This window comes from Cyprinus carpio, chromosome A2, assembly GCF_018340385.1.
Source record: "Cyprinus carpio isolate SPL01 chromosome A2, ASM1834038v1, whole genome shotgun sequence".
Lineage (NCBI taxonomy): Eukaryota > Metazoa > Chordata > Actinopteri > Cypriniformes > Cyprinidae > Cyprinus > Cyprinus carpio.
The window spans coordinates 18,957,183-18,973,080 of NC_056573.1; the positions used below are offsets into that span (position 1 = coordinate 18,957,183).

Below are 15,898 nucleotides of genomic sequence, written 5' to 3' on the forward strand. Positions count from 1 at the left end.
CGAACAATCACCTCGGGGAAGGTCTGAGACAAGAGCCAATCGCTGTCCTCGCAGGACATCGTCTGAACAGACGAGCGAGCGCACAGGCATCGTGGGTCACAGCGCGGTGTTCTCGCACGAGACGTTGATACTCGCGCAGTTTCAGCGGATCAACTGATGCGATCCCCGCTGACTTGGAAACACTCGCGGCTGGCGAATGAGTTCAATGTGTAAGCTAGTACAAGATGCTAGAACCCAATTCAGACTACTCTCCCTCCGCCCTTTTGCTGCCTTTGAGCTATATTTACTATATACGCCATAACTAATGAATAAAATAGTATAGTCACATTATTCACATTAGCTGCCAAACCAAAAAAAATCACTACCATAAATTTAAAAGATTTTATAACATTAGATGTTTTCAGTGTTTTTTTTTGGTGTGTTCCAAAATGTTTATGTTTCATTTTAAATCATTTAAAAAAAAATTAAGAAATCAGAAAGAAATGTATTGCCAGGTATGTTTACAGACACAAGGAATTTGTCTTGGTGAATGAAGAAACTTCCAGTGCACAGCAACAGAGCAACAGTACACAGAAAAATAAAAAGTAAATAAGATACTTATATGTATATATATATACAAATAAACTAAATAGTCCAGTTTGTATGTGGCAGTGTGCTGTATACAAACAGAATCAATAGGGAATGGAATAAGAAGTAGGGTATTTAATTGCACAGTGGGGAGAACCTGGGGCATTTAACTGGTCATGAAATTGTTTGGGGGAAGAAACTTTTCTTGTGTCTAGCTGTTCTGGTTGCCAAAGCTCTGTAACACTGACCAGACAGCAACATTTCAAAGAGAAGGTGGCTTGGGTGGAGGGTGGGGAGTTTAGGACGATTCAAAGGGCCCTGAGAGAATGTGATTTAAGGGGGGCCAGTTCAATATGCTGTTTAAAGGGCCCAGAAACCATAGCAGTGCCCCTGTGGATGTGAGAGGTCCAGTCATTTTTCTGAGCCTTTTTTCTCACTCTAGAGTGGGCAGGGGAGCATCAGTAGTCCTCTCAGCAGTCTGAACTCTCCTCTGGAGTCTACTGAAGTCTGATTTGGTAGCTGAGCCAAACCAGACAGTTACTAAAGTGCAGAGGACAGACTGATAGTCTTTTTGTCTTGGTATTATAATTGGTATTTTCCTAATAAAAAACATAACTGCATAATGTAATATATTCCAAAATGTAATTGCTAGTGAAATTTAATGGTAACATATTACAATAAGGTTTATTAGTTAACATTGGCCAATTAGAAATACATTTGTTACAATATTTATTAATCTGTACGTTAGTTAATAAAAATACAACTGTTCATTGTTAGCTCAGGTCCATTAAATAATATTAACTGATACATCTTTATAATGTATTAGTGAATGTTGACATAAACTAAGAACACACACTTATAAATGCTTTAGAAGTTTATTATTATTATTATTATTATTATTATTATTATTATTATTGTGTGTTCATGTTAACGATTGCACTTAATGTTAACAAATGGAACCTTATTGTAAAGTGTTACCAAAAATAATAGAATTTTTTTTTTTTTTTTAATAGAATGTATTTAGAACTATATTAAACTTTACCAGATTTGGATTTTGGGCTTTGATATTGGTGAATAAAGAGCATTGGGTTCAGTGAACACAATCAGGAAGCAGTCTTTGGAAATACACATTACAAAAAAATCCAACTGTTATCCACAAACACTGCATTAACAGATTATCGAAGTAGGTCTCATTGCGTCTCATCATGTTCAGTGTCGTCTTCTGCATGAAACATAGGCAGCAGATCTCCCCAGTCACTACTACGAGCACATCTGTACATGTCCCTGTTAAAACAGACAATGAAATTATTGTTAAAACTAGTCTGATCTGTGAATGCATAGCCTATTAGTGGTAACATATGTAGAGGTCATTCACTGAACATGCAAATAGAGATCTATTAAATGAAGCATTACATACTTTCCGTGACGATGGGCCGTTACAGCAAGCTGTTTGAGTTCTCCATTGGCGCAGCACAGCTGACACTGCACATGTCTGGGTCGGCGATGGACTTTTGCGATCAGTCTGGTCATGTCCCAGTGCTCAGACTTCTGCGCCTCTTCCTCCGCAGACCTGGAAATAATCAGGTAACTGAACTTCTCCTGCTGCCTTTCTTGGCTCTGTAATGATTGATTCATGGGGAGAGAAATATATAATAAGATGGATTGTCATGAAAACTACAGTACAGAAATGGACTTATTCCTGGTGATTGTCACAATTCGAAAGTCATCTGTTTGAACACTTGTTGTGAACTTACCCTAGATAAGGCCAGAGAATAGTAGAACTGGGTGAAGTTACAAGGTACTACAGGTTGCTTGGTCAGCTTGGGACAAGGCAGCTCATGAGTGCACTGTCCAAAATGAAACCGAGCAGATGATGATGTCAGTTTAAGACATCAAAAATGAATCTATCATATTAATGGAATAAATAAAGATGGTTTTAGTGATGATTTTTTAACGCACAGGGGCAAACATAGATGGTCTCCTCAAGTCATGTTTTACCTCCTCTTCTCTCTATAGTCACAGAGAAAAGGTTTGTGAGAAATTTCTGAAAGATGTTCTACCACTACAACTTCAAACAGAAAGCCATGTCAGCAATATTTGAGTGAAAAAATAATCTCAAATCAAACCTTTAGTATAGTGTCTCTGGCCTCCATAAGGATTTGATGGCCATCCTTGGTTCCATTCTCCACCAATACCTTTACAAAGTACCAGGAACTGCATTAGCAAACAGTAATTCTCCCAGACAGCAGTTATTTTAGTGTTATTTATATATTATTATTATAGTTGTTATTATTATTATTTTTATTAAAGTAGATATTATTAAAGTTTTAGTAAATTTGTTATGTGCTTTTGCCATTTTTTTTATTTTTTAATTTTGTTAGTTTTATTTAGCTTTTTATTTTTATTTCAGTTTTAGTTTTTTTTTTGTTTTTATTTTAATACTTCAACTTCAACTTATTTTAATTCAGTTGTCAAGGCAACATTTCTAATTTTGGTTTAAGTTTTTTAAGTTTAGGTATTTCATCTAATACTTATTTTATTTTAATCTAAAACTTATATTTTATTTGATTTAAGCTTTATTTTTTTATATATATAGTTTTAGTTAAAGGGATAGTTCATCTAAAAAAAATTTTTTTGTGAGCATTTACTAACCATTAATTTGTTCCAGACCTGCATAAATTTGAACTCAAAAGAAGATATTTTGAACAAAACAGTTGATGGTAGCCATCGACTTCCATAGTATTTTTTCTCTACATACTATGAAGTCAATGGCTACCAACAACTGTTTGGTCACCAACATTTTCTTCAAAATATCTTCTTTTGTGTTCATAAAGGAAACATAGAGGTTTGGAACAGTTTAAGGGTGAGTAAATGATGACAACATTTTCATTTTTGGGTGAACTATCACCTTTAACAATAACAACACAGCAAGATGTTGTGTATGAAAAGCTACTTTTAAGATCACAATCCTATAATTTAAGATATCAGTTTAATCGTTAATAAATCAAGCATCATCACTCACAAGGTAGGAGTTGGTTTTCCTCCAAAGTGTGAAAATAACGTTCAATCGCTCATCCAAAGTGGCCAGTTCTGACAAAGAGAAAGCTGCTATCACAAGATCAAACTGCACCTGCGGGAAAAACATTATCCTTTTTTTAAGTTGTGTTAAAAGCAATGTATAATTTAGGCAAATGAAAACAACTAAGGATGGCAGCTGAAGATACCGTAGGAGAAACAGGGAGGAACTGGCGGAAATACACTTGTTTGATCACTGGATTATCCACCTCACTGCCCCCTGTTTAACACAAATACACATTTTTGTCAGTAGATCTGTTTGTATAACACCGACCGTGCTTAAAAGTTCTACTGAATGTTTTTACCGCTAAGAAGCTGTTCTGCCAAGGTGTTCATGTCTCCAGAGCTGTCTACACAAACATACTCCTTCAGAGAGTCTCCCCAGAGTGTGTGTGATGCCCTGAGTTAAAGAATCAAATACAGTATAAATTCACTCATCTTGAAACATGCATCGTTGAAAGCAAGTTAATTAATGCCACTAAAATCAATCAATATCTTCAATATTTATAACCCTTTGTGTTCGTTTCACTTCATAATATTAAAAATATTCATATCTAAGTCACACTTACCAAGTACATGTTCCAAGTCCCGATCCAAAGTCCAGAAGAGAACATGGTACAAACAAAGGATCCCTCTTCTTTATCTAAGATGTATTTCAAAGAGATTGTTTATGTTTTTGAACAAATGCAAAGAGGAACGCTTGATGATGTGTATTAAATACCTCATTTAATGCTCTGAGGACAGCTGCATAACCACCTGCTAGCCTAGCAGCCATATACACCAACCCAAGATCTTCATCGTACCTTGAAACATGGCAGCACAGCAGAGAAATCAATGTTGAGTTATCAAATAATACACAAAACCTCACATCCCCATTCTATGAGAAATGTTTTAAACGGATTATGCATTTGTACCTTAGGGGAGTTCTGTTGTATGTTGTTCTTCTCAGTTCAGATAATACTCTCTTTCTTATCCGAGCCTCTAGTTTGTGGTCAATGGCATCTAAAGGAAACATTTAATATCTGTTTTATTTACAGGCTTTTATCTATTTATTACAGTCACTGTGTTTGAGCTTTTATAACATCTCTCCTCCATCTTTAACTCACCTGTATGGATATCCCTCTCTTGCTCCAAAAATTTCTTCTCAAGAAGGATGGCTTTCTCTCTGAGTTGAGAGGTTTCTATCGCCCGTTTCCTGCTCCAAAGGAAGTTGGACAGCTTATGTGCCCTTTCAGTCAGACTTTTTACCTCTGCCCCTATATATCAAATAAAGGGAAGGCATATAAAGAGCATTTACACACTATTCCACTACAGAGACTGATATGTGCATTTCAGAACACAGACCGATTTGAATGCTCGAAACACTAAAACTTTAGACTGGTGGATCAATGTTTACTCACTTTTTAAGACAGATTGTGCTGCTTCCTGCAGTTGCTCTGGCAGGCGCACTGTTTTGAGGTTTGTCACACCTGGGTGCTTTCTATGAGGAGCACCTTTCAAGAAGTCGGCCTGTTCCAGAGGTGCAGCAGAGCTCTGACACTTTAAAAACAGTAAGATAGAATGTAAATTCTACAGTTACTCACGTCAACATACAAACAACATTTGTGATCGACTTTACTTCCACAATGTGACATATTTATGAAAGAAATTGATTGGATGGTATCTATATTGCAGGTGATTGGGCGGACTTTTTAATTTTAGTATCACTGATTAGTTTTTATTAACAATTTCTATTATTTTCCATTTTCTTTTTAATTTAAGGTTTAGTAATTTTGTTGTTTTGTGTCAGTTTTATTAGTTTTGTTAGTTTTTATTTCAGTTTTAGTTATTTAGCACATTGAGTTAAACTAAATAGGAGAAATATCTCCTTGAGAACTAGCTGAAATAAAAGTTTTTTTTAAGTAAGCATTTAAATTCATGAGAAAGCTGACTGATGGTTGCCAAGAAGAAAAGTCCTTTCCCTTGAAAAAGGTTGACCTATGAGTCTCTGAACTAAAGGGGTGCTTCCCGATCAGTATGCATTTATTAACCACTTATCCAACTGGATAAAATCATGAAGGTCCACCCCTAACCCCATCCCAAAACCTAGCCACAGTCGGTGAGAGCAAATCAGGTAAAGCAGTTGTAATATGCCCACAGATTAAGGAACACCCATCATTGATGCGATCCTATGGAGAAACACTCGCGGCTGGCGAATGAGTTCAGTGTATAAGGTAGTACAAGATACTAGAACCCAATTCAGACTACTCTCCCTCCGCTCTTTTGCGTTAATACATTTATTTCCTAAGAATTCTGTAAATAAGATTTATGACAGATATACTCACCCGTTGCGCTTCTTTTAAACATAAAGCCACATGGCATCTTGAACATTTAACATACATTCGGCAGCCTAGTAAATACATGTTTATAAACGATTATCAAATCCAACAACAAAAGAGATACTTCATTAAATTAACACATATTACAGTCACTCTGTATGCATCAGTCACTGTATAAACGCATGCACATGTGGTCGTCGGCACTACGACTTCAAAATAAATCCGACTAGAAACAAGCTCAATGCTCCGTTCGTTCCTAGCTAGACAACAGTTCCGCGCTAGTATACTTTTTGCGCCATTCAGTACACTGAAGTAGAGATCTTAAATCTTTAGGTAGGTGCTGAAAACCTTCTAAATCTTTTGATTGTTTAAATTTTAATGATAGAAAAAGTTGTGGCTCTTACTTATATTTTGCTGTAGCATTTCTCTAAAATTGTTTTGACGCAATATCCATGGTTATGGGATGAGGAAGAAGATAGAAACTCAAATTATATGAGTCACCATCTAGCGTTAGTCCATCACCACGTTTCTAAATAAGTCAGATTATGTAATACTTAACATTACGTAACATGTAAACTAACCATAGGCACGGGAAACGCTTCCTCTAATTTCAGCTGTTTTATGGAAAGCATGAGACGAACAAGGAGTTGCCGGGGCAAGCCTGTGGCAGAGTCAGGCAGTGAAGCTTCAGAGGCGAACACAAGTATGATTTCACGTTCAGCGAACTTGCCAGAACAGCTCAAAGTTTCATAATCAGCATTTAAAGCATGTTAAATCAAGCACTAAAGACTGACAAATATTGCACATTCACACTAAATCCACAGCCACACCAGTTTGATTGCATTTAATCTCTAAACCATTTTGATTGTATAGGTGTGACACTGTTTTAGTTATTCATATTTCACATAATGATTATCTAAATATTTAATTCTTTTCAGTTTAGCAGTGGAAGGGGGATGATGGTGAGTGGGAACCATATCCTCCAGAGGTCTGTGTCCAGCTGGACTCAGCAAAGCAGGACGGTGAAAAGTTGGTGCCACTGGTGCTCGGACCTGGTTATGAGGTGGATCTTGTGAAAATGACTCAGACCAATACTGTCACCAAGTTCAAACGAAAAATACGCCTTCAGAAAGTGAAGTCAGGTATGTCTGTGTGTACCTGTGTCTGATGTTGCATCAGTATCTGTCACAGAAATTTAATAGCTGCTTATTTTATTATATTGCAGAAGATCTGAATGAAGGGAAAGCTTTGAATGGCAAAAAAGGAGCTCCAGCTGTTGTTCAGATTAAAGAAGAGAAAGAGTAGGAAGAGGAGCAACCGGTTTCCAAGAAGAGACGCAATGAAGGGAGGAATCAGAGAGCAGGAAAAAACAAGTCCATTGTAAAAAAGGAAAGTGAAGGTGATGCTTCCTTGGAAGATGAACTTTCTTGGACTTTTCTTTTTTTTTTTTGTCTGAAGTTACCAATTCCTCGTATTTTTCAACCCCTCTCCTTCATTCACGTGTCAAATTGAGACCATTTTCCATGTTTTAAAGAAGAGGTTGTGAAGACGGTGGTTATGAAAGGTAAAAAACCAGAAAATCAATAACCCAAAAATAGTAATAGAAACAAGACGGTGGTTATGAAAGGTAAAGCCCCAGTTGATCCAGAATGCAAGGCTAAAATTGGAAAGGTAATTACCTTAAATGTGTTATAGGGTCATTTGAAGTGAAATTACTGTACAGTATTCGACTAAATTAAAACTTCCCTTTTCTTCTTAATACAGACTTTGTTTACTTCAGTGCATTCTTCTCGTTAGATTTCTTTTCTTTGGTTATTCACAGGCCCACGTCTACAGTGAAGGGGCTGATGTATATGATGTCCTGCTGAATCAAGTGACTATTGAAGATTTTACAATACTGTTCAAAAGTTTGGGGTCGATGAAGGAAGTCTCTTATGCTCACCCAGGATGCATTTATTTGATCAAAAATAAGAACAGTAATATTGTACATTTATAATAAAATGATTCTAGTTAAAAAATGGCTGTTATATGTGTTAATATGTTTAGATTTATTCTTGTGATGGCAAAAGTACATTTTCAGCAGCCATTACTCCAGTCTTCAGTGTCACGTCACATTATAATATGCTGATTTGCTGCTCAAGAAACATTTTTTATTAGTAGCAATGTTGAAAACAGTTGCTTAGTATTTTTGTGCAAACTGTGATTCCTTTTTTTAGGATTCTTTGATGAATAGAAAGTTCAAAAGAACAGCATTTATATGAAATAGAAATCTTTTGTAAAATTATAAATGGCTTAACTGTAAATTCTGATCAGTGTAATGCATCCTTGCTGAATAAAAGTCCTTCTTTCTATGAATAAAAATATATTTCTTTCAAAAAATAACTTAATGACCCCTAAACATTTGAATGTTTGTGTTTATTAATACATAACGTGCAGGATATGACGTTGTTTGATATCTTTTCTTTGGCTTTTAACTGTAACAGACTAATGTTCAGTTCAACAACAATAAATATTACCTGATTCAGCTGCTTCAGGAAGACAATGCAAAAGCCTACAGTGTATGGATGAGGTGGGGACGAGGTATGTGCAGAAACACCTCAGATGCTCTTTACCAGTCTGACTTTTATTATTAGGACTTTTTGTCATTCGTTCTTGTTGTTCTTTTTTCTCTTCAGTGGGTAAAGTAGGACAGAACAGCTTGGTTAACTGTGGGGTGAATCTTGCTCAGGCCAAAGACACCTTCAAAAAGAAGTACTTTTTAAAACTTATTAATGTTATTTACTCATACAAGATATAAGTGGAAGAATCTGTTTGTAATCTGCTTGTATGCAGATTCTTCGACAAGACCAAGAATGAGTGGGAGCATCGAGCAAATTTTGAGAAAGTTGCAGGGAAATATGACATGGTATTTGTAGACTACAGCGCTGAAGGCAAGGTAAAAAGACAGTTTTGCTCCCAATACCACATGATCCATTGCTCTGCATTGCATTTATGTTTCATTCCTAATTATAGTCAAATATAAACCTAATTTTTCCTCTCACCAGGATAAGGACAAGGCTGTGGTATCCTCTCCTCCTCAAATAAAGCCCTGCCAACTGAACAGCAAGGTCCAGTCTCTCCTAGAGCTTATATGTGACCTCAAAGCCATGGAAGAGTGTGTGCTAGAAATGAAGTTTGACACCAAAAAAGCCCCACTCGGTGGGTGGGTGTGTATTTGTGTACCAAACTGATGGAATGAATCTTGCAGATCTTAGTGATGATGAATGTATTCAAGCCAAACAACATGAACACTTTTATATGACACAATTACAAATGAAAACCATTCAATTATTTAATTTTTTGCTAAAGGAAAACTTACAACAGAGCAAATTTGAGCTGGCTATGCCTCTTTGAAGAGGATAGAGGAGTGTTTAAAGAAAAAGAAGAGTAACAAGGAACTCTTGGAAGCATGCAACCAGTTTTACACCCGCATCCCCCATGACTTTGGGTAAGTTACACTACCATTCAAAGGTTTGGGGTCAGTAGAATTTATTTTATTTTTTGATAAATTAATACTACTATTCAGCAAGGATACATCAAATTGATCAAAAGTGACAGTAAAGACTTTATAATGTTAAAAAACGTTTTCTATTAAAAAAAAATCCTGTTCTTTTGAACTTTCTATTCAATAAAGAATCCTGAAAATATATTATGGTTTCCACAAATCTATTAAGCAGCACATAAATAATAATATGAATGATTTCTAAAGGATCATGTGACTCTGAGGCCTGGAGTAATGGCTGCTGAAAATAGCTTTTGAATTACAGGAATAAATTACATTATATACATTATAGTATATTAAAATAGAAAACATTTATTTTAAATTGTAATAATATTTCACAATATTTTGGTTTTTATTTTTAATGAAATAAATGCAACCTTGGCAAGCATAGTTATTTTTTTTCAAAAACACAAAAAATCTTCCCGACCCTTCTTTTTTAAAAATAGTGTGGCTACAACGTGATTTACATTCACTATGTAGTGTGTGTATTATTTTTTCCTGACTACTTGATCTTCATTTAGGTTACGGACACCTCCCATAATATGCACAGAGGATGAGCTAAAGGAGAAAATCACTTTGCTTGAGGTGTGATATTGTAGTTGCTGCTCAGTTATAAGGGAAATACTGCTGATGATGTTGAATGATTAGAAGTGATTGACAATTTATGTTTTTTTTTTTACTGCGTTCTCAATAGAGGTCTGTGTTTATAGTCATGTTTTCTGTCTTTTAGGCTCTAAGTGACATCCAGATAGCAGTGAAAATGGTTCAGTCTAGTGTTCAGAACGATGAGCATCCTTTGGACAGACAATATCGCTCTCTACACTGTCAACTGCAGCCACTGGATTCTAACAGCCATGAATACAAAGTACATCTCTTTTATCGTTGAAGTACAGTATAACATTAATAGTAGAATTTTGGATGGTGGACTTTAGGTGGTCTTTTTAAACGTGTAGGATTGCACATCACAGAACACAAACTGTCTGTCTTTGTGAAGGTTATAGAAAAATATCTTCAATCTACTCATTCACCCACCCATACTGATTACACAATGACCATTCTGGACATCTTTGCTCTGGAGAAAGAGGGCGAGAGCTTCTGCTCTGAGCTAGAAAACAAGTACCAAGCCACCTTCCTCAGTTACACTTTATCACTTATGTTATACTTTATGTAAAATCTTATTGGGGACAGTACAAGTTGTTATTGTGTGTGTGTGTGTGTGGATGCTAGAATGCTCCTGTGGCATGGTTCTCGTGTGTCAAACTGGGCAGGGATCCTGAGTCAGGGGCTGCGAGTGGCCCCTCCAGAGGCTCCTGTGACCGGATACATGGTGAGACGGAGAGATATCACACAAATAATATCAATAGAAAACGTATAGTTAAATCTTTGCCTACTAGATGGCTGCTGCCATTAAAACATTCTTTGTAAAAGCAATGGACTACAACAATTCAAACGTATCTTTTTTTTTTACTTTTCCTTCCCCTCATTTGGTAAGGGGATCTACTTTGCAGATATGTCATCTAAAAGTGCCAATTACTGCTTTGCCAATCAGAAGAACAACCAAGGACTTCTGTTGCTGAGCGAGGTTGTTTTTTTTTTGTATCTAAACCATCTGCTTCCACTTTCAGAACTACTTAATATTTTTGTGGAAACCATGATACTTTTTTCAGGATACTTTAATGAATAGAATGTTGGATACATAGGAAATGACAGCATTTATTTAGGGGCTTTATTTGAATAAAAATTGCTGGTTTAAAAACAAATATAATTTTTTAGAGATATAAAAGGTAAAAATGGTTAAAAGCTACTGGTTAAAAGAAAAATAATTTCACAGGTTGCCCTTGGGAATAGCAATGAACTTGTGGATGCAGATCACAATGCAGACCAACTGCCTTCTGGGAAACATAGCACAAAAGGCCTGGGGCAGACTGCGCCCGACCCAAACAACTATGTTGCATTGTGAGTTCGCGTTTCGATTTTCTTTTTTATGTTTTATATTACTGAGCCATAAGTGCTGTACTGAAGAATTTTTTCTCGTTCTCTCTCAGGGATGGTGTGACCATACCCATGGGGCCCTCAGTGAAGACCGGGGTGGGGCAGAAGGGAGGTTACACCCTCCTTTATAACGAATACATTGTTTATAACCCTGCTCAGATACGGATGAAGTACCTCCTTCGAGTTCAGTTTAATTTCTCTTCGCTCTGGTGAGGCAGAGGGGATTCTGTACATTTAGAACAGTTTTTACAGTCTGAGGTGAAGGACCTACAATACATATTTACACAGTATGTAACTCATGTGTTCATGAAATTAAATAGAGACTCAAGCATATTGTTCTGTAAATGTCTATTGCAACGTCAATAGCTATCTGAAGTTGAGGAGTAATTTCTGTCAACATAAATGGAATATTGTATTTAATTTGTTGCCTGTACATTTAAGCACCAGAATGCACCATTTAATGTGGAAATACTGGGTCTTGACCTAAGTAATATTTCATCAGATGTTATCACTGTTTGTAGAGTTCACTTAATAGATGTTAGATTAACAAGTGAACAAATCTAAATGTTTGCATGAATGAATTTTTTTGTTTCACACAGGCTGACGGTGGTTTTATATCCTGTGACAAACAGACATGTAGCCATGTCTACATTTTTGTAAACACTTACCAGTGTTCAAAACAGTTCACATGTCTAAATGTATTCCTGCAGGACTGTTTGAATGGCATATGAATCCAACACCCAGAAAAAAAACCCAGGTTGGTCTTGAAAAACTGGTTGAAGTACAGCTTTAAAGTTTACTTTTAAGATCCGCTGCGGCGGTTCATGAACACAATGCGAAACCAGACTTCTTTCTTCCCAATGGAAAGCATATTCAAACTGTCTGAGTCATTCCATGTCCCCCATATAGTGTACTACGTGCCATTCAGCATACAGAAAATACTAATTATGTGAACAAGTGACCTATTTCAGCAGCAGTTTCAGCATCTATTTATAATGTAGGGGGCTGGACACTTCAGATTCTAGAGAGCATTTGATTGGACCGAATGTTTGACGAGAAGCTGAAGTGCAGGGTGATGTCATCAAAATCATTGATCCATACTGGCGGAAGTGAGAGACTGTAAGTTTTGAATGCTTATATCTTCTAAATGCTAATTTTGTCATTGTTTTGGAGCATACAATATGATTATCTGCTAAAATAAATTAAATAAAATGAAACAAGTCTTAATATCATTCTTAAAAGTGCATCTTAAATAAAAACAAGATACAAGACAAGTACCATGAAAAGTGAACCGGTTGAAAGAAAATAGCAGTGATGTGAGAATATTTGAGGTCAGGAGGCTGAATATCGCCCGGCATGTGCAAATTGGGAGTGCCACAAGATAAGTATGTGTGAGTTTAGTTTTTGGAGCCTCCACCTATAAGAAGTATGTAGAGGAATATCATAATGATATCCAGGTAGATGATTAAAGCAGCATAGACATACTCTTCAGGATTAAGGCTGTATTTTTGCCTGCCCATCACCAGCTGACAGTCCACTACCAGAAACTACATGAGAGAGAAACATTGGAAACAGTGAGACAATTTACATCATGTATTTTCTTAAGTGGTTAGTATTATTAAATGTTGATTATGCTTTACCAAGGCATAAAGAAGGGCTCCCAGACATCTGTAGAGAATCTGCAGAACACTGGAGTAGAAAAAGATGCTGAAGTCATTGACGTCGACGGACAGTATGTGCAGAATACCATTACAAACTGTTAAGTTCAAGTGAGTCTGAAAGGATCACAGCAAAGGAAATGAGTTTAAAGTTTACAGAGCAACAATAAGCACCAGTTATGCTTTTCTGAATTAGTCTTTCAGGATTTTCTTTATCTAATGCACTGAGGTAATTCAGTGCTTTAAATTACATAGCCTATAGCTATCTTTAACTTAAAATTAGCTGATGTCAGACTAGTGTAATTTATAGAGAAACTGAACATACTTGGGAAGAGAAAATGATGATGGTGAATGAGATGACCACAGAACTTGTGTCGTGATATGAGGCTACAGTTCCCACCATGTAGGACAGACTCAACGTGACCACTGACTGCAGGCAATACAAGAGCATATGTTAGGCCTTGAGTGTTGAGAGTAATTACATTACACATTGATTTCTGATCAAGACCTAAAAGCTAACCATTTGTATCTTTTTACATTGATCGGAGGTTGCTGGGTAGCATTCACTAATTTGCACTAAAATGTATTTAGTTTACAAAAAAAAAAACTACTGGAAAGATGATGTATGAACTGAGGTACACCCAAAAGTTACCCTGAACCACTGTCTTGACTGTCTTTGAGCAGGTGAACACACAGACTACAGTGAACGTGACTAGTAACTGAATTGTTACCACACTGAACACCTGCATGGGTAGAAAGAGAGATGGAAATGACAATGAGGACCAGCACTCATTGCATTTATGATGGCTCGCAAATGATAGAAATGCTCACCTTTCTGATAAATGCTTTCCAAACGGTATCATCCTGAAATGACGACACAATCATCTGATGTTCCTCAGGTGGAAATACAGCTATATTAAATAAGAGTAATATGATTGTAATAACATTCAAGTCATTAGATGGTTATTTCTTAAACGTTGCTCAGATTGTTTGGTTTTGTCTAATGTTACATGGATCTTGCAAACAGTAAGAAATTCAGTGAAGTAAAACACCTGCTGGGTCTGGACTCGGTTCTTCTGTTTAGCTGATACTGGCCTGTTCTGGCGGCAGGTTGGGTGGGATGATGCTGACTCGCACAGGTATGGGTTGAGGGTACATGACATGCCCCGTATGATAAGGAGGGGGCATGTATTAAGGTGGGGGAAACATTGGTGCTGTTATTCCACGGCTAGGGTCACTCACAGTCACAGTTTTTTGGCTCTCTACATTCATCGTCCTAAACAAGATGTGGTTAGATGAGACTGCAGTGTCAAAATAACAGGAAAAGATTTTTCTATTTTGAGGTAGAAGTGTCTTTTATGAGTCGTAGAAAAAGCACCACAGTGCACAGGAAATGGTGGGGTCTGCAGTGTTTGTTTGTTATTGTGTGGTTTGTTATAGTTCCATTTGATATGCCAAATAGTTAAGATGATCCTGATGATCCTGAGAGTACTGATTTAAGAAATACTGATAAGTGTATGTATATAAATATATATATATATATATATATATATATATATATATATATATAAAGATAGGGAATAATAGTAACATTTTAGTAACATTCACAACTTTAAAAAAGTATAAATAATAGTACACTTTTATAAATAATGTATCATTAATATATTTCTATTGGAAAAAAACTAGATGATAATTTTTAGTGTTTAAAAATAAATCACTCTTCTCCATGAACATGAGTAAATGACATATAATTGTAACTTGATGTTAATTTTACTACAATACTTAAGCTTTAATATTATGAATTATTTTAACTGTCAGGAAAGACAAGAAAAATTCCAAAAATCACTTCTATTGACATTTTTTCCCCCTAATTTTTTTTATTAGGTGAGTGCATAAAAAAAAACCTTTAAGACTTAATACATTTAGGTGTACCACTTCAGCATGTTTATGTGTTGTTTTACTGTTCACCTAAACCTGTAGCATTGCGGTTCATTTGAATCAGAAATGCTGAATGAATTACAAATGGCACATAGGCCAAATCCTCAATTTGTTGACTAAAAGTTGATCAAAGAGACAGAGTGCAATATTCAGTGTTAAAAGCTGGCTTTGGTTCTTTCATATTTCAGTCTGTTATTACTTTATTCTAAAGGGTTTACTGATTGATTATTAGATCAGATTTATTTAACAGATTAGTAATTCGTTTTCTTTTCTATTTAGAAAAATCAGTTTCTGCATGCACATAACTACTATTCATATTTTGTGGCATATTATATATATATATATATATATATATATATATATATATATATATTATATATATATATATATATATATAAACTTACCTTGATTCTTCTTACCCTCAGTGTGGTCTGGTTTGAAGTCTGAGCACTCAGAGCTTCATCTTTGTTTCACACAGACTAAAGTAGGGTCCATATCCTCCTATTACATAATTTACAAAACACCCTCTGTAAAAAATCTGCTGTGAAGTAGTTTACACAATTGACCAAAAGTTGCTAATGTAAAAGTTCACAGCACTAGCTTCCTCGGTGCCCACTTTTTGAATTAGTACTTATGACTCCACCATTAAATGACAATAATTCTAATATGCAATCTTTAAGCAGTTGTATTGTTTGACACACACACAAAAAAAAATAGGCAAATCCTAAAATCTAGACTTTGCAAGCTTGTGTACATTTGCAGATATAAAGCAACATGCTAGATTTTCTAGATTTTCTGGCACATTTATT

General features: G+C 35.8%; 2 protein-coding genes across 3 annotated transcripts; one reads left to right on the plus strand and one right to left on the minus strand.

Moving 5' to 3' along the window:
* Positions 1–682: 682 nt before the first annotated feature.
* On the minus strand, positions 683–6,665 carry LOC109063518 (methyltransferase-like protein 17, mitochondrial). Of its 2 annotated transcripts, none has more exons than XM_042777049.1 (14): positions 6,542–6,665; positions 5,043–5,181; positions 4,749–4,898; positions 4,557–4,644; positions 4,364–4,445; positions 4,212–4,285; positions 3,948–4,042; positions 3,792–3,862; positions 3,590–3,697; positions 2,694–2,762; positions 2,527–2,577; positions 2,322–2,414; positions 1,985–2,184; positions 683–1,851 (listed from the first exon to the last, which is right to left on the minus strand). In XM_042777049.1, the coding sequence occupies exons 1-14, from the start codon at positions 6,590–6,592 to the stop codon at positions 1,758–1,760; spliced, it is 1,365 nt and encodes a 454-aa protein (XP_042632983.1). In that variant the 5' UTR covers positions 6,593–6,665; the 3' UTR covers positions 683–1,757. The 2 variants fall into 2 exon arrangements, with proteins under 2 accessions (XP_042632983.1, XP_042632979.1); XM_042777045.1 differs by lacking the exon at positions 6,542–6,665 and adding an exon at positions 5,967–6,197.
* On the plus strand, positions 6,189–12,780 carry LOC109063542 (poly [ADP-ribose] polymerase 2-like). Its single transcript, XM_042777037.1, is given in 19 exon segments — positions 6,189–6,293; positions 6,575–6,663; positions 6,899–7,102; positions 7,186–7,359; positions 7,495–7,524; positions 7,588–7,631; positions 7,783–7,833; positions 8,444–8,540; positions 8,636–8,711; positions 8,793–8,895; positions 9,005–9,158; positions 9,309–9,447; positions 10,023–10,086; positions 10,232–10,366; positions 10,496–10,617; positions 10,729–10,828; positions 10,985–11,083; positions 11,333–11,457; positions 11,547–12,780. Coding segments are annotated over 18 exon segments (1,959 nt in total). The 5' UTR covers positions 6,189–6,293; positions 6,575–6,581; the 3' UTR covers positions 11,707–12,780.
* The last annotated feature ends 3,118 nt before the right edge of the window (positions 12,781–15,898 follow it).

Coding starts and splice junctions, on each gene's coding strand:
- LOC109063518 (XM_042777045.1), bottom strand. CDS start 6,044: ATGTATTTACTAGGCTGCCGAATGTATGTTAAATGTTCAAGATGCCAT. Junction 4,286..4,363: donor TCCTCAGAGCATTAAATGAG/GTATTTAATACA, acceptor AATACATCTTAG/ATAAAGAAGAGGGATCCTTT. Junction 4,043..4,211: donor GGACTTGGAACATGTACTTG/GTAAGTGTGACT, acceptor TCTTTAACTCAG/GGCATCACACACACTCTGGG.